Below are 24398 nucleotides of genomic sequence, written 5' to 3' on the forward strand. Positions count from 1 at the left end.
AGCGAGAGGGGCGGATCCAGACACCCACTCAGCAAAACGCTCAGATGTGTTTCTGCTTCCCGGCCCTACATAATGAACAGTTGCTCGCTGCTGTCTTGTTTCTGCTGTGGAAAATGACTGAGCAGAGAGATGCGCCCGGACACCTGGGGAAAGGGGCTCTTCTGCTTGCTTCATAATAAGCCGAGTCCTTTTGTTTATACCACAATAGAGACAGGGATTGACAGTGCCGCCAACACTTTCATCTCTCATCATTTGAACTGAATTCACTGCACCAGCAGATCTTACCAGCGATGAAGTTGCAGAACAGGCACACATTCACAGGACATTGACAATATTGTTTAATGTCATACAAAGCTGTATTCAACAAAGAGAGTTGCCATTACTGCCATATTTGTTTGAAAAGTACATTCAACCTCAAGAACAGTGACTTTATGAGCCGACCAACTGAGTTTCCCAATATCTTCTACAGAGTTCGGTTTAATAGCCAGGCCATTTCTACTGCCTCAGACTGATGAGGAGTGCTAAACGCTTCAGTTAATCTCTCTTTGTGGGATAAGAATAAGCCAGGAGTACATCAAACAGGCACCTTGCTTCCCAAAGGAGACAGCCATCACCTCAGCATCTCCACACTCGCATACATTATTGACTGTGGAGCTAGTAAAGGACAGAGATCAGCGTTTTAATAAAATGACCTCATTGCCTTCCCCTGTGTTTTCCATTTATCAAAGGTGTGCTTAGCTTGGCTTAGCTGTAGCCTTTACAAGGCTAACTTAAGCCCTGTTTGTTTTGAATGGACATGCATCTGTCAGAGACCCACACAAAAGGATGTGTTTGCCTGTCTTGATGTGCATGAAATCTGAAACAACTAAATGCAGAAGAGATACACAGATATCCAAAACACATGGTATTTAACACCGTAAACAAAAAAGAGGCCAAAATGTCTTCTGCTGATATTCCTGAGTGGATTTAGCCACAGATAACTATGAGTGAATGGCATGCCCCTAACAGTCAGCAGACTAACATGAGATTAACTGTAACTCCCAAGATTTGATTAGGCCTAATTTAGGGGAATGATTCATTGATCGACCCCATGAGCTGTTTCATAACACGTTCAACGAAGAGCTTTCAAAAATAAAAAAAAAGCCCCCTTGTGAACATTTTCCTCGATTCAGGCTGTTTACAACCCCATCTGAAATCTTCCTCAGAGTTAAAGACCCAGAACTATTAAAATAAATACTTCGATCACCCCCCCCCACCTCATTTGGGAACGAGCTGACCGGCTACTGCGTGCTACCCTTGCCTACCTTCATGTTGGAGGCCTCCGTCTCGAGTTTGGTCAGGTGGTTGGAGTTGTCCTCCAGCTCCTGCCGCAGGTTGGAGTTCTCCATCTTCAGTGCCTCCACTTGCTTCAGCAGCTGGTCATAAGAAGCAGCAGCCATCTTGGAGTAGCACTTGACCTGGTCAAAAGATCAGAAACGGTTTATTCCTCTTCTTCTTCTTTTCAATACTTAGACAATGGGAGAATAAGACATTTTATGCTCATGTTAATCTTGAGATGTCATATTGCTTTCCACTCAATCTGACTATGAATCTGAGCAGGAGCTGCCATTCATACAGTGTGCTACACCATGCAGATAAAGGAGAGAGAGCGTCCCAGCACCCCAATTCAAAATGAGTGGAGATAAAAACTCCTGAAAACACACTGATAAGCCCTGTCTACCCCTTCCCCAGCAGGCACCCAATCAGTTAGCAACAACAAAATGTTCAGTGACATTTATTTTAAAGAAGCACAGAAGACACGCTCAAAGCACCCAAAGGAAACCGATAATTAACTGCCTGCAATAAACTATGCGAAAGTGGTTTATGGGAAAACAATGTTTCAGACATTTTCTGGTATGAGGGCAATGTCTCAGCACATATTTCTTCACAGAAAAAGCAACTCTCAGTTTGTAAATAATTTAGGGTTACTTTAGTGTACAGCAGTGTAGCTGTGCTGACCCCAAAGCAGAGCAGTAACTAAATGATTTATTTGATTTGCCTGATCTTAAAATACCACTGCTGGAGGCACAACCTTCTTAATGCAGATCACCTGTGTAAAAAATTAATTTCTAAAAGTCCATTTGTAACATGGAGATGTGCAAAATGCTAATATTGCATAAGCACTCTCTTTTCAGAGAAATATGCAGTAAGTGAATGTTGTGTATGAACATCTGAACTGGGCTGGTAGCATGTGATACTGCAAACCGTCTCTGCTTTCAGGGCGTCAGTAAAGGGTCTCGGAGCCGTACTCTATTTTATCCGTATTCCCAGACCCAGTATAGCTCAAGTTCATATGAGACAGCAACAGCGTGTTAGAAGCACTGAGCATGGAAGAAGCCACTTTCTGTCTGTCATCCAAAGATGCCTTGAAGATACAAGAATGGATTTTTTTTCCCAACCGCAGATATTTTGAAGAAACTTCAAGTGGATTCACAGAGAAGGGGGTTCAACTTCAGCCAAAAAAATGCTCTGTCACGTATACTGCAGAAAAAAGTCTAGTAACTTTTTCCCTTGAAATTTAAAAAAAAAAAACCCCTTGGACTCCACTGTAACCTGAAAACTGCACACACAACCACAATCTCAAGAGTACTCACTCTGATCAATCCAAGGAAATGTTCAAGTTCAGTTTTTACAAGAACTTTCTGGGAATCAACATTCAATTTCATGAATGCCAGACAATGAGTCATCACTCAAAAAGCATACAGTGCAACTGCAAATGCAAAATTACTGTTGCCATTGTGGCAAAATATCTGTTAACGCAACTGTCAAAATCATAATCAATAACATGGTCTAACAACCTGATTCAGATTGTTCACAAATATGCCTGTAGCAGCTACACTAGAACACAAACATAAATCCCTTGAAGCAGGACATGGCCGAGGTGGGTTTGCCTAAATCAAAGCACATCACAAAGGTGTCCTTTGAACTTCAGTCTTAAGTGGGAGACGAATGTAATACATACACAGTCAATAAGTGCTAGCTGTTATCTGGACCATCAAGTTCACTGCCACGCCTCACTGAGATTAATGATTAAACTGTGATCTAGTTAAGATGGACGATAAAAGAATGTTGCATGGTGTGTGTATCATTGGCGCATGCCTCAATGCCCATACGAGAGACGCCACTCACTTCAGGGAACGTGAATAAGGAGTGGTGGCTCACAAGTGATGTGTCTGTGACTCATAATCCTACAACAGTTTCAACACCATGACCCATAAACCCACTGCATTTACACTCTCACCGGGTCAGTACATATCAACCTTCCCATCTTCCCGTCTAAACCACGACGAGCACATGAAGCACATATCCACACTAAGTATGTGTGTACGGTCATTAGTACAGTGAGCACCGTATGTCTATATACACACAAATGTGCATCCAAACGTAAATACTATGTTTACAAGTGGTACTGTGAGATAAGTCAGCAGCCTAGCTGCTTTCACGTTAGTGCCGTCTGCAGTAAAAGATACGTCAAAAATGTTGTGCCTGAAAATGGCGGGACAACCAGCGTGTCCCGCAAGAACCAAGACGCCCCACACGCGACCTTAACCTGTCGGAAAGAAAAGACGTTCGTCTTGCAGTGGGTTCAGTAGGATTCTCTTGCGAAGGTAACACAAACACCTCGCACAGCATCTCTGGAGGTGGTACAGGGATGACTGACGAAATGTGTGGCGCAACCACTGCTGTCCCTTCACAAACAAGATAAAAAAACCTTGTTTCCAAACTGCGGTGCGAATCGACAGAAGGAAAAAGCGCAAAGGGAGGCTGGGCGCGTTAGTGCACGCGACAGGGCCACGGTGCGGCGTTGCCCTGCCACACTCGTCAGCTCCCGTCAGCCCTGAAGGACGTGAAAGGTTCAGGCGCAGTCCGCTCTGGACCCAGTGCTGATGGGAGATGAAGTGGAAACAGCAGCTGGAGGAAACAGAGCCACTAAATATCATTCAGCGGGAAAAGACGGCCTACTTAAACTGATTTACCTCACCACTGCACTCAACTCTCAACTTTCAAACCAAACAACACGATTTGGTTGCGCACTAGCTTTATTATTCTGCTGCTGTTTTTGTTCTACACACATGGCTGACAATTACTATGGCAAAATGGCGGGTTTACCTCAACTTATTGCTTGCCACAAAATAATGGGTTAAGCACTTTTTATAACCATATTTATAAACATGTACAACCACATTTTAAGACCACAACTGTTCAATAGAAAGCAAACCCAGGACAATTTCAAGACTACAAATGTCAGGATGCTTCTTCGGAAAACATCTGAGATGAGCAATGACACTATGATATAGTACGAACTGAAAATACTTGCAAAGTCCCCTGAGCAAAATTTAGGACTAAGTATTTCATTACATCCGTGAGCTGCATTGGGAAAGAATGGAATGGTAACAGGTTACATTTGAGGAGTTTAAAAAAAGGAATTGTCAAGACCTTGGAGCCGGGTAACAAACTCAAGGCCATTTATGGGCACAGAAGCATTCATCTGATAATGACATTGAATCTTACCCAAATTCAGTCCAACCTCCATGTCCTTTGTCCTATTGAATAACGAAACTCAGAGTAACAGTTTTCATTACTTACATGCTAGGCTGTCACTGAAACTGAAGAAATAAAATGTTACAAAAATTCTGTGTGAAAAAACATGGGTATTAACACATTACTTAATGTTAGTGTGAGAAGCAAATTATGGTGAGATTGAACATCTGAGAGACTGAGAATGACTTTCGATACAGAAAGGGTAGGGGGCCTAAATATGTTCACCACAAAATCAAAGCTGGTGCTTCAGGACCAATCTCAACCTCAGTCTCATAGTGTTTACCCAAAACTGTACTTCTGAATGTTGAACTAGAAACACAAATTGTGACTAAAGGCTTTACGTGTAAAATACTTTCTTCCATGCAATATTCAATTTAATGTCAATGACTACTCAAAATACTCATTCAGGTGACAGTCTAAACCATTGTTGCATACACAAGCATAAAATGCTTGACTGAATTCAAGATAATTTCTGGAAAAATGATAATTCAGTTGAATGTTTAATTAGAGAGACGCAGTCAATCATGGCAGTTTTTGGTTCCTTGCCTTTTCACAGACCGTGCAATTGCTGTGACTTGCTTTTGCTGGTACTTTATGCTTGAGAGAACAATCTTGCAAATTGTGCTTCCACATTTCTAAGCTTGTGTTCCACTCAAATGCCTATGCACTCGACCTGTGCAGCTGCACCCCGTTCTACTGCTTTCTCTGAGTGCTTTATTCCACTCTAATGGATTCCCTACGTGACATGCAGTAGCATTAAAACAGCATGTCAAAGTTCAGATATATCAGCTCTCAAAATGATACAAAACAATAATAAATGACACTCTGAGATGCAACTTGCCATGTCCATGTACTGTGGTGACCAATAAGGCCGGCCCCAAGAGACACGTCTTTATTTTAGGCCAGTCTGTGCAGATCTGTTGTGCCTGTGTGAGCTGTTAAAGTCACAACGCCGTGACTCAGGCACAGCTCAGATGGCACTTGAGAGTTTACAGGATTATAGCTTAGCATTTGATTTTATGAGCTTGTTTACAAAAAAAAAAAAAAATCCTCTTTGTGCGGTTTTCACATTTGAGCAGTTTGACTTATGCCACTTCATTGTGCAGAGACTCAAGCCACCATAACCCCGAGCGGAGAAGGTGTGCCAGCAGACACTCCAGAGAGGGGAGCCATGCCGCATGTAGGCATTTCCAAAATGTCCTTCTGGGAGGTAAACAAACCCCATGTTGCCACATGATTGCTGCCACTGGCCATCCAAATAACGACATGCACATCAGAGACCTTAACTCAACTCTAGCCACCAAATTACTCTGCTGATCTCACACTGTCCTGTTTTACTCTATTGATCTCACACTGGCCTGTTTTCTGGGGGGGAGGCGGTCTGATGCACAGTATTGATTGGGTATAACCAAACTGCTTGCATGTGGCAAAGTATGAACTCTTGCTCGGTGTTAAAAATGCGGCCTGACAGTGACTGTTCACATAACAGCATTCATCCATCATCCTCGACAGCCGCCTGTCAATCAGGCATCTGTCAGAACTCACAGCGGAAAGAATAAAATGGAAAACTCAACTGGATGTACAGGTATGAGTGAGATGTTGGCGATTCCTTCCCTCATATCACTTTTATCGATCCTGATTCTTCTGACACTTCTGAACATTGAAGTTCTAGTGCCACAATGATCAGGGCATTGAATTCTCTCACAGCTGTCTACAGTCAGGTCCTGATAACTGCATATTCTCAGGTGTCTTGTTATACTGTAAAGATAGTTTTAAAGCAGATATACTGCATCCTATTCAAAACCGAGTATACAACTATCCAATAAGAAATTATGTCAACTGTTGTTTCATTAAAACATCCACAATGCCCTAAACCATGCCTTCATTTGATTTCCAGTCCAGTGCATTGCCTTGCCAACTATAAGAGAAATATCCTTCAACCAGAACATTTATGAAAATATTTTACATACACGTGAACCGCAAATCTGTACTCACACAGCTGAACTACAAATAATTATAGTTATCAACATTTGTAAATCCTTCATTTTTCCCCAAAGCCTCAATTACTTGTGTGAAAAGAGCTGTAGTATGACAAGAGCAAGACACTATGAAGTATTTTGCATTAAAACATTTATAAAACAGCATTTATAGAAGCTTATGTACAAAACTGAATTCACAATCACACGTCTTTGAAGATCATTAACCATTACATTACATTACTATGTTGATTTTTGGGTTACTCCAGTGGCAATAGAATCCCTACAGCACTTTATCTGCAGGCTGTGGAGAATTTAAGCATAGTGGCCCATATCCACACAGCTAAAAGACGAACACGTTCATTTTCAAAGGGGATAAATATGCAGATCGGTTCATTCTCAAGGGAAGGCAAATGTGCCAGCACACAAAGGATGACTGATAGCGGATTTTACATATCAAGTAGTGCAGTCTGACGCGAAAGAAATATTCCAAATATGTTCTCTACACCAATCGTATTTCACGCTTTCCAGGAGATACTGCCATGTATACATGAACGAACACAGACCAAAACCTAAAGGAGAACTGGTTTAGGCTATTCTCTAACATGAAAACAAACAGGCCTAAGGTCTTGACAGGCAGGATACTAGGGAACAGCTAGGAGTAAGTCATATTTCACCCCTAAATGTGCAGGATGAGGTACTGTTTCCATAAACACAATGATAAATGAGATTTTAAAGTGTTTTATCTGCTGCAGAGTCAATATTATGTCTATTCATTCATCAGACTTAAAAATACATTATTCCCACGCCACTATACACAACACAGTGATGTCTTTAAAATAATAGGCCCAATTAAAACAATACAACCTACCACAAGGCAAAACAGCCTTTGTTTGACTTATGGGCTAATTAAAACAGTCAACGTTTCCACTAACAAAGGGTTTGGGGGTAGAGACAGGCAAACAGTGAGACAAGGAGAAAAAGGACTGCTTGCTTCATAAATAATGTATCACGACTTCCCAAAATCTTTCTTTTCGATTTTTTAAATGTAATTTTACTACAACACAATAAAAACACGTTTTTTCCCCTGCTATTCACACGGGTTTCTACAATCGATCTATCTGTATTAGGGCCCCGCTCTGTCTAGCAATAGTCTCCCCTTCCCCTGATCAGTGGATCCCATTTTGTCACAGCAAGCCTGAGCTTTCAAATCAATTTCTGTCGCCAGCGGCGCGGTGCGCTGGACTGGTTCCTCTGGCAAGGACCAGCACCATGCGGTCAGCGGCGAGCCCAGCGCAGAGCACATGACAGGAGGGACCCGCTCCTTCACATCAGCCCCCTGGCCCTCGCGCGGTCCGCGGACGCAATTTAGCCCGAGATTAAGGACGAATGGCAGACAAAGACAGGACCAGCTACCCTGCGTTTTGAACAGGTTCCAGTGAACGACGGCGCAACCCCATCACGCGTCAGCTTTGTTTAGTGTAATCGACAACGCCACAACACCAGCTCCCGCTCAGCTGAACATTAACAGACCCGGTCTAAAGTCCCTTGCCGTAAATATTTCTCTTCCCCTCCTCCTCCTGTGGCATTTTTTCCTTTAAGCACAATGCGTCCTTTTTTTTTCCTCCCTCAGTCTTGACTACCCACAGATAAAGACAGCAGAGAGAGGAGACACATCCCCCCACACCCTCTCCTCTCCCTCATTCAGTCTCAGGAAACAAAAGGCTCAGCATGCAGCGCTGCCATTCAGCAATTATTCACATCTCGGCCCCTAACAAAGCACCCAGACACTGCACAAATGAGGAAACACAAAGTTGTTCTTGTTGTCTCCTTAGAAGAAAACCTACCCCATTTCGCTATCCGCCTCCATTCTATCTTCCCTTCGCTGTGTCGGAGCATTAGCACATCCAGCCATTTGAGTCACATGGGCGTGCTCTCGGCCAATCGGCTGGCCGGACCGCACTGCTGCATGGCTCTGTGGGCCAATGCAGGCTGGTCTGCTTCCAGCAGATTACACAGCTGCTTCCCCTAGTCAATTAAATCTCTGTCTGGGAGTGGTAGGGGCTGCGCGCTTCAGCAGATGACTGGCACAGGGCCAGCCGATTCAAACAGCTCGAAGGTCATGCCAGCTGTCACTAAGGCTCTTCAGTCACAGCAACACAAAAAAATACTGACCCCTCCCTGAAAAAAATCCATATTCTGGCAGGATGAAACCTTCGTTTACGTTGATGAATATGATAATTACAGCTTTTAACCTGGCACCTAACTGGTTTTTCTTTCCCCGAGGTCCAATTACACATTACAAAACCTGAGCGTGTTTCAAACAAGAGCCTAAAGTGAATATAATAGAGGAAACCACATCAAACCTGGCCAACTCCCTGCCTAACACCTGGTAGTGTACCATATCAGGTATGTCCTTGATGGGTCATAACAGATCAATAGTTCTCTCCATGAATAATATGAGGATGCTATCACCATTGAGGTAAAATCAGTGTGGTTTTTCAACTGCAATGATTAATCTACTTCAGTAAATTCATTAAAAACTGGTAATTGGTCAGAATTCTATTACTGAACTACTGGTATTCTGGCAATCCACTGGCTATCCATTTTAGCATTCTGTCAGCGTACACTGCTTTCTGGTGCATTATTTACACCTAACCACTGTTGGGGTGTAACCACAACTAGGGCTGGGCGGTATAGCCATTGCGATATATCGTATAGCTATTTTTAGCGCAATAACAACTATCCCCGGTATGTGGCGTTAGGTTTCTTCCTGTATTTTTTCCCTTTAGTCATACAGTACCTGATGCGGGAGCACACCTCCAAAGTTCAGTGAAATGCTTCCAGGGCAGAACAATATCACTCGTATCTATATGTTGGTTAACTTACCTATTAGCTTTGAAAAACCCATAGCATATGTTTTCACTCTTTATCTTTGTAGCCATGTGTTTCTATCTACCACATGGAAGCAGCATAGTGCTGTTGCTGTGATATCAACATTGAATAGATACGAATGGCGTTTTTCCCCCCGGAAGCATTTCACATAGCCTCAGAAAACTGGAGGTGTGCTCCTGCATCAGGTATGACTACAGGGAAAAAACATACAGGAAGAAACCTAACGCCACATGCCGGGGATATCTGTTATTGTGCTAAAAATACCTATGCGATATATCGTGATGGTTATATCACACAGCCCTAACTGCAACTCAAAAATACATCCCATAAAGCATCGTCATCCCTCTACGCTTAGGAGCTTACAGCATCCAAATAACCACTCAAGTAGTTTCCACACATACGCTTGCTGCTTTACACTCCATAAACCAGTACTAATACAAAAGCATGAGAAAAAGAATCATTTAACTCAAGGGATTAAGCAACCCAAGGCACTTACTGCGGGTATGCATAGGTTGGATATTCAATGAAAACACATAAATGGATGCACAAGGGACAACTATAACATGTGGACATCTGTGTTTGCTGAAAAGCAGCACATTTTTTGTCATGTATTACTTTGCCTACCAAGGCCCTTGGTGAAAATCACAGCCATGGCTGATTCACACAGAATTAAAATCACTAATGGAAGTCATTTTTTCCGACTTGAGTGGAAAACATTCAAAAGTCCTTGGGTCACACTAGGCTAATCCCTTGCAAACAGTACTTCTGAGAGCTCTTCCTGGCTATTGAGAATAAAACAAAAGCATGTAACATAAGAAGGAGTGAAAATGAATGAAACTGGGGAGCACATAATGTGATGAGCAAATATTAACCTTCAGAAATAGCATACATGGACATAATAATCAGCAACTTTCTGTAAGGATAGGAAAATTTATTTTATTAGTTTAATGGTAACTATTTGTGCATAACTATGATTATATAACCTCCATCTTATGTCCTTAAAATGCATTTAGGCATTTATTAGGCTTACCTTTTCACTTGCTTTTATTACTAAAACTACTTTAGATCTGTTACTGTGGTGGGTTTATATGCAATTCCTGAGTGATATTCTGCAAATTCATACTTTTTTAAAGTACTTTTCTTCCTTTTTCCCCTCTTAAAATGTTAATGCAAGTCAAAAGAAACCATTGCCTGATTTACTCATTACTGGTTACCATGTGGACTGTGAATAACATAACATTGATTATAAAAAAGACGGTCAAGATAATCACCTCAACCCCGTTTGACGAATCTAACTAACTCTGCTGTGGCCAATGAAGTACAAAGTTACTTTTGCCATACAGTACTGTGCCCACAAACTTCTGTGTATGTGCACAAGTTAAGAGGACCCCACTGTGACCAAAACTATATGCCCACTGTACTAGTGAACAGAGGGCAAGCTGTCAAATATGAACACTGAAATAAAAAAAGAAAGTCACATGACTTGGCCTCTTCTGGCAACATCATTCTGACAACAGCCCATCAATTGCAAGCCTGTTCAAATGACTAGAGCCAACTCCATACAAAATAATACTTTCCAAAAGCTGACCTTGTGAAAAACCCATACAAAGGACATTAATGTCACTGGATCATACCGCTATGGCTCCCATTGTGGTCTCCACTGCGGTGTTCAGTTACACTGACTCCAGCTTATTAGCGCGAACTACCCCCAGAACAGCGAATCTGCCAGGATTTTTAATGCCATAAATTCTTCTGATGTAGCAGAAAAAATACCACAGCACTTTGTAATCAGCCTCGCCCAGACTGAAGATCCCAACAGCTTTAGACAGCGTGTCATCTAAAACCTTTAAGGCAAGCTTTTTCCAGGAGCCCAATTAAGTAATCCTAGGTTGTGTTACTTCTACATTGCTAAAAGCTTTTCAGAACACTTCCATCTTTTCCCCCAAGAGTATCCCTGTTTTCGTAAATTCAACTGACATATTTGGACCTTAGACACAGAAAGTGTCTTCACTCAAAGGTCAATATCATTTGGGAGTACTTCCTTCTTTCTAGCTGAAGTACAGGAAAGCAAATATGAGAAGTTTACTGTAACCCTGGAAGGATGTGCATCATTTCCTAGGTTTCCCACATTCCACTTTGAGCACAATTAGTTCAGCCAATTTATCTCCCCTAAAACAGTCACTGGCTACATAGCAGAAATCCCAGTCATTCTGAATGTCATGCACCATTCCCCGCTCACTCTGACCCTCCAACTGCACAGGGTTTAAACTATGAGAAAAGGGTATGAAGTAAACTAGATGATATTTTAACAATAGTCTACTCTTCGTCCAAAATATTTGCTCAATTTACAATTTAGCTCTGCATTCATTTGTAAAGGAAAACGTGACTTCATTTTTGAAGGCCCTTGCCCAACCTGCAGGACAGTGTGGCCTTGTCATCAGAATAACTTATCTCGTTATAAACAGCTAATAAATTATGACACCAGCGTTACAATGGACCTCAGACACATTCAAGAAAATTCTTCAAGTGACACATGACAACTAAGTAAAAAATCCCTTACTGCATCTTGCATACAATATGACCATTATTACAAACTAGGGACGGCTTGCTAGAAGGCTTCCTTTCCACTTAAGTAGTTAGGGCTGTGAAAAAGGCCAACTAATACGGAATTGATTACTGTTTAACAACCAGTGTAACACCATTTAAAAACACAGAATATCATCCACAAATGACTGGTACCCCTTTTCTGTGAATAAATTACCGGTACAACAGGCTACAAGCGTTAGCTAGCTAAATTAAGTCAAATAATAAATTAGCTGGCTAGGAGGACAGTGCGATGTGTTTTTCTTCTTCTTCTTTCTGTGGGGTATCGCTGGCTGGATGTCCCTTACTTTGCAGATGGAAAATACCCTACGTCGCACATACGGTCGATTCGCTAATATGCTTAGCTTTACATTAATGGACCCTAATAAAGACAGGTCTCAAAGCTTTAACCCACAACATTCATTTTGGATACAGACTACCGGTCATTCGTGTAGCTGCCGTTGTACAGTGGTAGTAGTAAGGAGCAGGGCTCATAAATGAAAGGCTTCTGGATCGATTCCCCACTGGGGCACTGCTGCTGTGGCCTTGGGCAGGGTACTTAACCCAGAATTTCCTCAGTTGTAACCAGTTGTATAAATGGATAACATGTAAAACCTGTAACCTATGTAAGTCGCTCTGGATAAGACAATAACGAAACGTAACTTAGCAGGTACCGGGTAGTCGCTGTCACTACCAACTCTCCACCTACTAACTTTGTCCACTTCGCACTGCGTCTGGGGATCATGCATACGGAAATCAAAAGCTCCGTTACTTAAAAGTAAAGAAGTACAAGGACACTGAACAGCTACAACGGAAACCTCAAGTTATCCAACATACAGAAATGTAGCAAGTAAGACGTACATCTGAAGAGCAAAATTCAATGACTAGTTAGCCAGCTGTTAATCATTTTCTGACGGTTTAATAAACATCGATCTTAGGTACCTAAGCTAGGTAAGTAGCTCATTAATCTTAGTTAGCTAAAAGTTAGGAGACTCTGTAGCGACTGGCTAACTAGCAAGCAACACCATATGAAGGCACCAAAACACACTGATAGCTAGTTAGTGAGCTGACTTTTGCTAACTGGCTACATAGTTTTTATTTTATGCTAATTCAGATTGCTAAATAAAAAAATAACCAACATATCTAACCTTGGCTGACTTGATCAAGCCAACTTTTGTCAAGGTGGCAGGTAAGTTATCTAGCCTAGCAAATATTCAATTACTATCTTACAGACACAGACACTGTTTAAAAAAAGCTAGCCTAACTTGCCTAAGTAACGTTAGCTGTCTATTTTGGTCAGTGCCGATGATCATATTTTCCCCAAGTTACGGTTAGCTAGCTTAGCTAACGTTAGCAAGGGTCTACACCACAACTTTGCCAGACTACATGGTGACGACGGTGCGATCACAACAAATCAGATCAGAAAGCTGGCTAGCCTGCCTGCCAGCCAGCCAGCGACCTAGCCTGTAGCTACCATAGTTTCTAACCTGACTGGACCAGCTAATGCTGCTAGCTAGTTAGCTAGCAAGCCAGGATAACAATACTATTCGTTGTTTAAACACAAGCATCCAAGTAAAACTACACAACGATCCAAGTAAAACTCTACGTTCACAGGGAAAGCGTATACCCCAGAAAAACTTTTTTTCCTCCTTGAAAGTAGTCTCAGTGAAACTTATTACTTTGCGTCTTCTTACCTCCGATTTTCCTCCAAGCACTCGTCCAGCTCGCCCTCCTCCGCCGCTACGCCATATTATTGATGTCTCGAACAGGAAGCGCATGCGTGATAAGTAGTACAGTGAGAAGGGCTGTGAGTTCCAGAGGTGTTTTTTGTCAGTGCAGCTTAATAACACGACAGGCGCAGTCCTATGTACAGATCGAGATCAGTAACTGCAGCGACTGCTGTCAACATGGCTACATCGCACGAGAGACCACTTTTTCAAAGGGTCTGTGCGCAGCAAAATTCCTGTGGCCAGCATCTCCTCAGACCAAATTGTCTAAGGTGAAAGATGAAAGAGAGTCTACATAATTGTGTCAGCTATAACAACACACACTCCATCTTCTCTTGACTCCTTGTACCATCCCACCTAAATAGTAGTAAAACCCTAATGGTAATGTTATGAAGACAAAAGATTATATCCAACAATGTAATTCTACCTGACAACACACATGCCACAGTACCTATTCACACCATCATAGCTAGTATGATTATTATTAGAAATAGCAGCAACACCTGCTATAAACCTGCTATAAACTAACATACACATAGTGCTTGACACTGTATAACATTTAACTGGCCTTTGCTCCAGGGAAGGGGTGTGAAGGTGCCAGAAGAAAGCACAAGATATGTCCTAGTTCTGGGAGTCCAGATGTGGCCAAGACATGTTGGTTATAAGCTGGTGATAGATGGTCATGAGCGATTATGCAGTTCTGACAGCTGCAGGTAGCTCATTCCAGCACTCCTGAGCAGAGTTTGAGGTGGTAAGTTTGTGATGTATGTTCCTGGCAGGCAGGCATTGCCAGGCAAGCAGAGGTTGCCAAGCACAGCAGTTATGCTGGTGTGTAGGGATGTGATGTTGTACTGTAAGCAGGGAGAAGCTATACCCTTGAGCATCGGAGCCTTGAATTTGATGCATACTGCATTCAGTAACTAGTGGAGTGTGAGGAGGTGAGAATGAGAATATTTAGTTGAGCAGCAGTTGCTCTGACTGAGCTGAAGCGATATAGTCATATGGGCAGGGAGGCCACCCAGCAGGGAGCTGCAGTAGCCCATGCAGGGCAATACAAAGCCTGGGGCTGCAGTTGCGTTGAGGAGGTACTGAAGTGCAACTGGATTCTTGTTATCTTATGGAAGCTCCAGAATCACATGCCCACATCATATTATCTGGGAAGGAAAGTTTGTCATCAAGGGTCACACAAGATTTTTACCTTTATTACCATATCAGAGATATTTCTATAGTTTCAATGGGCTAAATGGGAAATTACATCCTAAAGAAAAATATAAATGTGAGGGGAAAAATTATATACTTACACATACGTATGTATTTAAGTATGTGTATCTGCCATCAGTGTACCTTCACCAGTATTTCTTTCTCTCCTTTAATTAAATACTTGCGCCCTCCTGTGGTAAAACAATGTTAGGATGTCGTATTTGGAATTTCACCAGACACATTGGAGTTGGACCAAATTTCTATCTGACACTGAAGAAGGACACAGACATTTCATAGTTGCCATGACAAGAGTTAATTTTATACAGCAAACAATGTTATTATTAATATGGATAAAATCATACTAACCAGTTTTATCCAATCATTCCACATCAATAGAAGAAAATAAAGCATAAAGTTATGAGGATGTTTGGAAAACCATGAACCAAGAATGGCACCGCTGTACAGAGAGCTTGTCTGTACTCCCTGTTTGTGGTAGCTGTTTAGTGATAATTGGTAGCTCCCCAGAACCTGTTGTAGTTGACAACTAAACAGAACTACACACCAGCTCAACACCAGGTGGACACCATGCTGTAGGGGAATCTTTACTGGGACTGTAGTGCAACTGAAAAGAGGCACACAAACACAGGAGTTTAATACAAACAGAACTTGACATAAAGAATATGTACAATTACACATGCACATGTCCATTTGTGCCTTTAGTTTGCTTATGAATGTATACACAGGACAAGATTCTGCTTACATTTTGAGAACACCATAGAGAACTAGGTGTTAATTATAGAGAAACATACACAAATATCCATTTTAAAAAAGCACTAAAATATTTACAGCGTGTTTTGTGTACGTGTGTATCTCTGTTAAATATGTTGGTTCTACCTTACATTGTTTCAGTGAGTATGGTAAAATGGCAAAATTTCATGGAAAAATAACTAACAAGCATAGTAAAATGGCGAATTTACATTGCAAAAAATAAACTTTTGCATACTTGACCTCTGTTCAAGTGACGTCTATACCAACAGTCAGGCAAAGTTTATATAAAATATCCACTAGAGGGCATTATTCAGTGTTTAGCGGAATGTTGCTTGTTTTTGCTTCACATGGCCTTGATAGTTATCAGTTTTCCACGTCTTAAAATGATACATCTCTGCCTGCTTGTACTGGCATGTCAGCATACAGCAGTATTCTTCAGTTTTGACTAACAGTTATCTCATGTTTGTTAGCTTTGATTTCGTGGTCTGTGTTGAAGAACATGTCCCAGGCAACAGTTGCATTTTTGTTTTTAGATACACTTTATGATTCATGTTGTTACTATTTTAAGAGTACAAGCCTTGCCTTCTTCTTTGTAAGTGTAAGCCAACCTGAGGTTGCATTTAATGAATTCTTCAAAATGGTTATGCCTAATCTTTTAATTCACCAGTGTCATGTCATGAAGCTGAATACCTGGGTATATAAAGGTTACCAACAGAATAACACCATTTTAACCTTTTAAACAACCATTTCAAAACCTGATCAAGGCAGTATGCTTAAATGTTTGAATCTTTAAGACTCATCTTAACAGTAAAACATTGAGTTAATATCTTTAATGAATGTAGTTTCCAGTGTATCACTGCTGTCCTGACATATGCAGCAATATGGTAGGTATGAGCCAAGGCTATAATGGTGGAACTAGGATATACAATCATTCAACAGCGAGTAAAAAAAGGAGGACTCAGATTTAAGACGTTGCATATTTATTGAACTACTACAAAGACAATAATACATTAAATACTTGTAGTGCATTATTTTGAAGATCACATACTGTAAGTCCAGAGGCACTTGCAAGCCAAAATCACAATCACTAATATCAAATTATTCAATGCATCCTTTTGCAATCAGTCTGATACAATATTCTGCACTTTGTAAGTTACTTTGCTTTCAGTGAAATGCAAATGTATTACATATGACAACATGTTGCTAGTATTGATAAATTTGATTTGATCTTTATTCTGTTTCTGTGTAGTATTCCACTTCATAGATACGTGGAAATTTCTACTTTTTCATACAACAAGCAAACCTTTTATACCCATTTTCTCTACATTTTTGCAGGCAAAGTTAACCATGTAATGTAGCAGATACAAAATTGAGGGGCAGCATTGACCGATACACAGTGTATTCACAAGAGCAGGATATTTCATTCACAGTTCATGGAATCTGCATTTGTTTAAACTACTTAGCATTGGGTTTGACTGAACTGTTAACTGAACACTTATCTTCAATAAATCACTGGCAAAAGAAGTGCAATATTTCAGGCATTTTTCTTCTGTGAATAAATGCATACACATTTTTCAACATATGTAAACATGCAAAGGTGGGCATCTCAATCAATTCAAATTATTTATTTTATTTATCCTTTATATATCAGGAACACCCAGCTGAGACTGAAATCTCTAATTTCCCTTAAGATAAGTCATGTGAAATATCTTGCAACAATAAGATCAGAAACACCTCGACATATCTTAGTACAGATACACACCTCCAACAGTGCCTTTATTTTACTCAGGACATACAGCCTGCAGGTTTTAGGGAATATCAGATCTTCATCCCAATCCATATTCAGTTTATACCTCAGCTAAACCTGATCAACCGAGCCCAGCTGGATGGAAAAATAGGAGAAATTCAGGCCCCAGTGCTTGAAAACACTGGTTTCGAGCCTGCGGGCCATGAAATTAGCGTTAGACACATTTAGCCTTCCAAGTTTGCTTAATTCAGGCTAAAGATTTCCAAACCTCTTTTTCCATTTACTTTTCAGTTAATGTGACTTAAATTTTACTGTTGATTTGAGAATGCAATATCACACCTCTGATGTCATTAAAAATAGCCAACAATCATGGGTGACGTCATGGGTGGGTCCACGTCACATTTTGCACACAAACACATCTGGACTTGCTGTAGTGACAAAGCTGGTGTTTACTGATCATACACAGTTGTAAATATAGTAGCCTATATCAGTATATATACGTAAACAGACTGATGCCAATCTTAATACTGTCACTGGCTATGTACAAAACAGCTAACATTCCTAGTCTAACAGGAAGAAATTTGAACTGCAACTAGAAAAAGATAAAAGAAGAACAAGACATGCACTCACCAAGAATCAGAAATGGGGAAAAAAAAAAACAGCTAGGCGGGTCTGCACCAGAGTAAAACATGACAACCTACAACAACCTATTGTGGGCTTTCAAGTTGGTAAACATATTGGTTGGTTGGTTATCGGAATTGTAGAGGGTGTGGATTTATGGGAAGCAAACACAAAACTGCAAATATTAAACAAAGTTCCTTCAATGTATATTCGGTTGTGAAAAAATGAGCATTTTTCTTTCAAAGATTTTTACTTCTTACAAAATTAAAGTATTCTAGTTTAATTTCTAATCTAAGACATGCGAAAACATTGTCCCTTTTTCATCCATTTTCACACTACATAACTGCCTCATCTGGAAAATTGCACTGTGATACAGATGAGCAGGCATAGTTGTGTGGTATGACTGACACATGCCACATTTACACTTATATTTATATTTTAGGGGGTGGAATACTACTCCTATTGCATAACTTTAATTATAAACTACACAACTGTGCAGTATCTTGGTGTTAGAATCATATTTAAAAGACATAAAATGACAAATATATGGATCTGTTGTCCACACATTTATTGTGCAAAATAACCTTTTCCTCCAACAATTAACCCTTTAATGTTTTTCTCAGATTTTAGCAGTTTCTTGCAGGAAAAACAATTTACTAAAATCCTCATGACTACTATGCTTAATATTAAAGGTGTCATTAATTGAAAATGTTACCAGGTAAACAATGGCTCAACTGAAACATTTGCTGTTATAAAGGGAAGATGTGGGAGGTGTTTTGCAGTAAACATTTTCCACACAAACTGTTCATACAAGCTACATTAACCAAGAAAATTCTCATTCTCAGAAACTCATTTAACCACAGCACTGTATACTGTATATAAAAAACCTGATGTACTTTTGCAACTATATTGCACCTAAAGTGTTTCTGTAATTTTTGCACCTCCAGTGTAACTGAAAATCAGGGAATCACACTTTATAATTGTACAATGCAATTTGGACCTCCAATTTTGCAAAGTTAATTCTTTCCCATGATAATCACTGGTTTCTGATATTCCACATATTCTAAAGCCTAAAGCAGTCAATATGTTCAGCTGTAAAATGCACTAATTTCATTTGGTTTAAATTGGTTTAATTAAATCACTTGCTATTAAAGGGAGATGGCATTAAGACCGCAGTTTTGTGATTGCTCCCATTCCCATCTATTTCAGGCTTGTGCATACCGTATTTTTTGTCCATCTCCCACCCAATTAGAAAGCCTCACAGAAAGGAACAGAAAATCAAGTCAATCCACACCAAGTTACAACCACCTAACAAAGACCCCAGACCTTCTTAGAACATGAAAACAACAAAAAAAAAAAAAACCCATCAGGGCTTCCTTACCAAGGAGCAGATAAAAGTCCAAAATAGCACCATTCATCAGTGTGTCATATCCGTGGCAGCATCTCAATCACTTACCACAAGGAAACAATGCGTTTCTACAGCTACTTCTATACATCGCGACATACATGGCTAACAGAGATTTATACTAGCTAGTGAAGATCAAAAACAACAGAAAAGCATTTGTATATATATATATATATATATATATATTTTATATATATACCAAGCCATTAGTAACTTAATGAGAGGTGGGGGACTCTGAGCTTCAGTAAAGTACTGTGAAGATGTATGCAAATGAAGGAAAATGGGTCCAGCTGTTTGAGTGTGGACACGGGACATGTGGAAGATACTGCACTGCAAGAGGTTCCCTTGGGCCCACTAGAGCCACCTGTGGATTTCTGTAAACAGACAAGCGGTATGGTAGTTCAAGTCTGTCAGGACTGTCTTTGAGTTGTTCTGTGTCATTTTGACAGTTTCCCCAAATTGTATGAATGTACATCACCGGGTATTAGTATTCCTGATATAATTACACGTTTTCCATTGCAAATGCGGAAGAAATTGACAAGCGGGTCTGCGATGCCACGACCTCGCCGACACCCACAAGTTCAATGCAATCCGGGTGGAAGATTAGGAATCACACACATGCAGCAGGATACATTTTTTTCCATTTGCAAGTTTTGTTTACGGACATGTCTATCTTGGATCAAGAGACAGGAATGTTGATTCACACCACACCAAAAAAAAAAAATATTATGCATCAACAACTCTTGGAGTCCCTAATATGTCTACACGTTATTTATTACAAATGCATTAAAAGGGGAAAAAGTTCCCCAATGTCATGATTACCAATATGCTAAAATCAAAATGGAAGACACATGATTTAACAAATACATGCCGGGGGGATGATTTTTTTTTCCATTTGTTTGATTTGGGTGCAGACATGTCTAACCCGTGTCTCGAGACAGGAATGTTGATTCGATGTCATCAGGCCTGACCAGCAACGGAGACCGGCAGCCATCACTGTATAAACACAAGAAGGTACATATTATTTCCTTAAAACATAACTACTTCACTTACTGTGCTAATATAATTCATTCACAAGTCATGATACTATTCTATAATGTTTTAAAATGATTTAAAACAGGAATCTGAAATAAAAATCAGTATATGTGTAAGCTTTTATATTTGGTAGTGTTGCTCTTTTGATTTCAACAACAGTCTGACTCTTTGACATACTGTTTGAGGAGAACTTGTAAAACTATTAGCGGTGTGCTAATGAGAGAAGAGAGCACAGATCTGAATCCCTGGGTGGACGTAAATGCAGTACTGTGGCACTGTTCCTCAAGGAAAAAAATGTGTTACAGAATTTGTATACTTGGAGGATTTTTTAAATACCTCTAGTTATGCTTGATTTTTTTTTCAAAATATTTGATAATATTTTAACGCCATTGCCCACAGACAAAAATCATGTAATGTAATAACAATGTAATGTACCTGTGTATAGATGGCAATAACATGTGTAGCCAGTCACTAATGTGTGTGCCATGTACCTCACAGCAGCCATTTACCTCTCCACAGAAGCCTCCATTGCTGGTTTCAGTTTGATGCTGAAGCTGGTGGCTAAAGAACAAGTGGATAAAACAGGAAGTAAGACACTGTACTTAAGTGGGATGCATACAAACTATCCACAAAATGTGTGAATATGCTCACTGTATTTACTGTTCATTTTCTCCTTGTAAAGTATTTACATTTCCCCTTTGCTGCTGCTCAACCCTGGCTCCACAGTGTGTACAGACTACTTCTAGGCTTCTTGAAACTGTTCTCCTGGTATTAATTAGTGGAAGAGCTGAAGCTGATGTCAGCGCAAATTTATTACAACATGGTATTTGTATAGTATTGACTGTACAAGGTACCTCATTGAGCAGTGTCTGCAAGCCCAGTCTCTAACCTGCTAGCTAGCTTTCATACACAACTAGCTGGCCAGCTGGTTATTTTTCACTTCTCTAACCATATAATAACTAGCTAGCTAGCTATGTTACTAGACTGAGCTAGCTAGATTTAATAAGGAGCTAAATATAAATCCGGCTATGTGGCTTATTACACCTGTGACTTTCAAAATTAGTCCTGGGACACAATGGTAGATGCCATTATTGGTCAGCCAATTAAAACTTTAATTTATTGCTACTTCATAAATATTAAGAGAGAGTTCCTCTTCTCTTGCAAACCAGTAGCAAAACACTGGAGAATTTGCTAGCTAGGTAGACAGATTGATAACTAGCTGGATAGCCTGTGATGTTTTCTAAAACAAAATAAATGACCAAGAATGAGTAAATAGTCCACATTTGGCAACATATTATGTGGCCAAATGATGTTGCATGTATGCTGCATCTGTGTTCAAATGAACTAAGATGGTAAATGTTGTTAAAGATTCATAACTCAGGATCGTTGTGGTTATACTGCAGGAAAAAAGGGCATAACTCTCTGTGTGATAAAGGTATACCCTTTGTTGTATACCCTGCCCACCCATTACTTGGCCAATGACATAACAGCCATCCCAATCATTTTATTTTGTGTCGCCCCACCCACTTTATTCTTTCCTTGGCAATTTCATGTCACCATATCAATCAAGCACACGAAATGTGCCTTTAACGCTTAATAAGGTTGTTTGTCAGATCGTAATGCTGTTTCAAAGGATTTCCTTAAAACCTTCAAATGCCATCAAATTCTGCTAGAATGCACAGGTCATATGCAAGTACCCATCAGACTCTCTACAATCACATCAAAATCTCCTTCCACCTCTGATTTATACTTGCTTACTGATCACAAACCAGGTGGCTACACTCCAATCACAATGAGTCATAGGCAGAGAGAAATCAGACAGTAACCTCCCTGCCTGTAACATCTCAATGCCTATGAAGCAGATGTTTAGATGGCTTAAGTCCTGAAATACTGTTGAGGATTTTGTAATGTGATTTGTATGACTGAAATTGCTAGCGGTCCTTCTGAAGTTAATACTGAAATTTGCAACCAGTGCTTTTGCTGCAATGCTGTGAAACAACATGTTGCACAATTGGATGGTAAACCCCTCTTTTCACCCCAGCAATAAAGAGCAAACTCAGAGCTTTCCAAAAATGCAGATTTCCTGAATTCAGTGGACAAGATGTGAATGATCAATGACTTTTTCAAACAACTCATGCCAAATCTGGCTTTTGATGTCCTCAGGTGATCTGCTAATTATTGTTGGACTTTTTCTTGATAGCATGCATCCATCATCTTTGTCTGTCTGATTGAAAGACAAAGGTTAGCAGCCACACTTCCATGCAAACCAGAAAGAACAGGGTATATGAAGGAACATCACTGACTGATAAACCTATTTTAAAAAAGACTTACAGAGCCTACAGATGTTTAACAGGGCAGTGCAGGGAAATGTCAAGCCAATTTTAAGTTGTTTTTTTTTTTTTTTAATGGCCCCTGAAAATGAGGCACTTGGTGGTTCACGTTTAACCAATAGGGTGAAGGGCATCTATCATGAACGAGGTCAATTATTCATGCAGTGTAACTGTCAATTAGCATGCTATATTCTTACGCGTGACTTACAGCTGCTTGCAGCCTTGAGGCATAGCTATCTGACTGCCACACGTACGCTCATGCATTTGCTCATGCTTTCAAAACCCACAACGATAAGAGTATTACCATAATTGTCCTCAGAGGCACTTCCGGGACTGCAGTGTCTGGGTATTCCAACCCAGTAGGAGAGAGCGCTACGAGACAAAGGAGTTACGGCGTGCTTCTAAATGGAACTGCAAACGCAAAGCTGTCCTTTAGACAGGCTTTTTTTAAAAAATTCAGCAATAACGTACATCTGTTATAGTATGTCTTTTGATGTTAGCCTTAAACTAAAGACTGTCTGGTCGCACAAATGCAGAGGCACTTACAACTGCAGGTAAAGTATGACTTCATCCTTTTGTATCTAAATATAGGGCAACGCAAGCCATGAACACTCTGTACCTATCCAAGCCGGCAACATACAGTGTCAACCAACAAATAAAACTTCCACAAATGTTAATTGTTAAAATAAAACTAAGTATTATGAGGACGATATACTGTAACGTACATCCTGTACTTTTCAAAAATTGCCATCAATCATCATTGATATCTTAAAAGATAGGCTAAGATAGTGCAGGTGAAGATCTCATCTGTTAACACAACGCAATTAAATCAACACTATGTAGTTACCTAGCTACCAAGCTCACACAAATCTCAAAAAAAGATTAATGGCAATGATTTCTGCAGAGATCCTTTGATAGATTTTATTGGTGTGCTCATCACTCAGCACCACATATCGCTATTCCCTCTGCTTGAGTCGATACGAGTAAAACTAGGACATCTTGTCAGGTATCCTTTAAACTACATATAAATGAATCCATATTGTACATATTCCGTGGTACCATTAAGTAACCTCAGCTATCGAACTAACAAGTTAAGACAATGCATGCATTTTTCAACATTAATCGGAACACCATCAACTTCATACCTGTCCAACAATGTAGTTAATAAGGAAACTGCTTCCCATAGTGCAATACTTTGGACTTTTAAATTCGATTCAACTACTTACCAGCATACTTGCTTCTTAAGAAAAATTCTGTGCAGGAAAAGGAACAATCTGTTCAGCAGAAAAGAAAAAAAAAACTCTACACCCCAAAAAGGAGTGATTACTAGTCCTGCTTTTCGCGGGACTGCGTTCTCATGGATCGTCTGGATTAAATAAAATTTAAAATGACATTTTAAAAAGGATGAATTATGATAGTCACTGGCCCGCGGCCAAAGTTTTAGCTGTGGCTACAGCAGTGTCAGACTGTACCCTCGAAATTAGGTAGCGTCGGCATCCAAGGATTCCCCTGTCTCTTGAAGCAGACAGT

At 40.2% G+C, this 24398-nt stretch overlaps 1 protein-coding gene and 1 long non-coding RNA gene across 6 annotated transcripts in view; both read right to left on the bottom strand.

Annotated features, from left to right (window-relative positions):
- LOC118776089 (adenomatous polyposis coli protein-like) overlaps positions 1-13769 on the bottom strand; it is a 39174-nt gene extending 25405 nt beyond the window's left edge. For 4 of the 5 annotated variants that reach the window (XM_036526170.1, XM_036526169.1, XM_036526171.1 and 1 more), the window contains exons 1-2: positions 8405-8477; positions 1305-1457 (exon numbers count right to left, since the gene is read on the bottom strand). In XM_036526170.1, the coding sequence (XP_036382063.1) occupies positions 1305-1439 (135 nt within the window). In that variant the 5' untranslated portion in view covers positions 1440-1457; positions 8405-8477. Of the gene's footprint in view, positions 1-1304; positions 1458-8404; positions 8478-13729 lie in introns of those variants that run through there. The other variant, XM_036526168.1, reaches the window with a different exon arrangement.
- A 5944-nt stretch (positions 13770-19713) lies between these two features.
- On the bottom strand, positions 19714-24398 carry LOC118777073. Its single transcript, XR_005004936.1, has 4 exons — positions 24095-24398; positions 23173-23240; positions 21048-21099; positions 19714-20499 (listed from the first exon to the last, which is right to left on the bottom strand). It is a non-coding gene; the product is annotated as an uncharacterized LOC118777073 (long non-coding RNA).

This window comes from Megalops cyprinoides, chromosome 4 (genome assembly GCF_013368585.1).
Source record: "Megalops cyprinoides isolate fMegCyp1 chromosome 4, fMegCyp1.pri, whole genome shotgun sequence".
Taxonomy (NCBI): Eukaryota; Metazoa; Chordata; class Actinopteri; order Elopiformes; family Megalopidae; genus Megalops; species Megalops cyprinoides.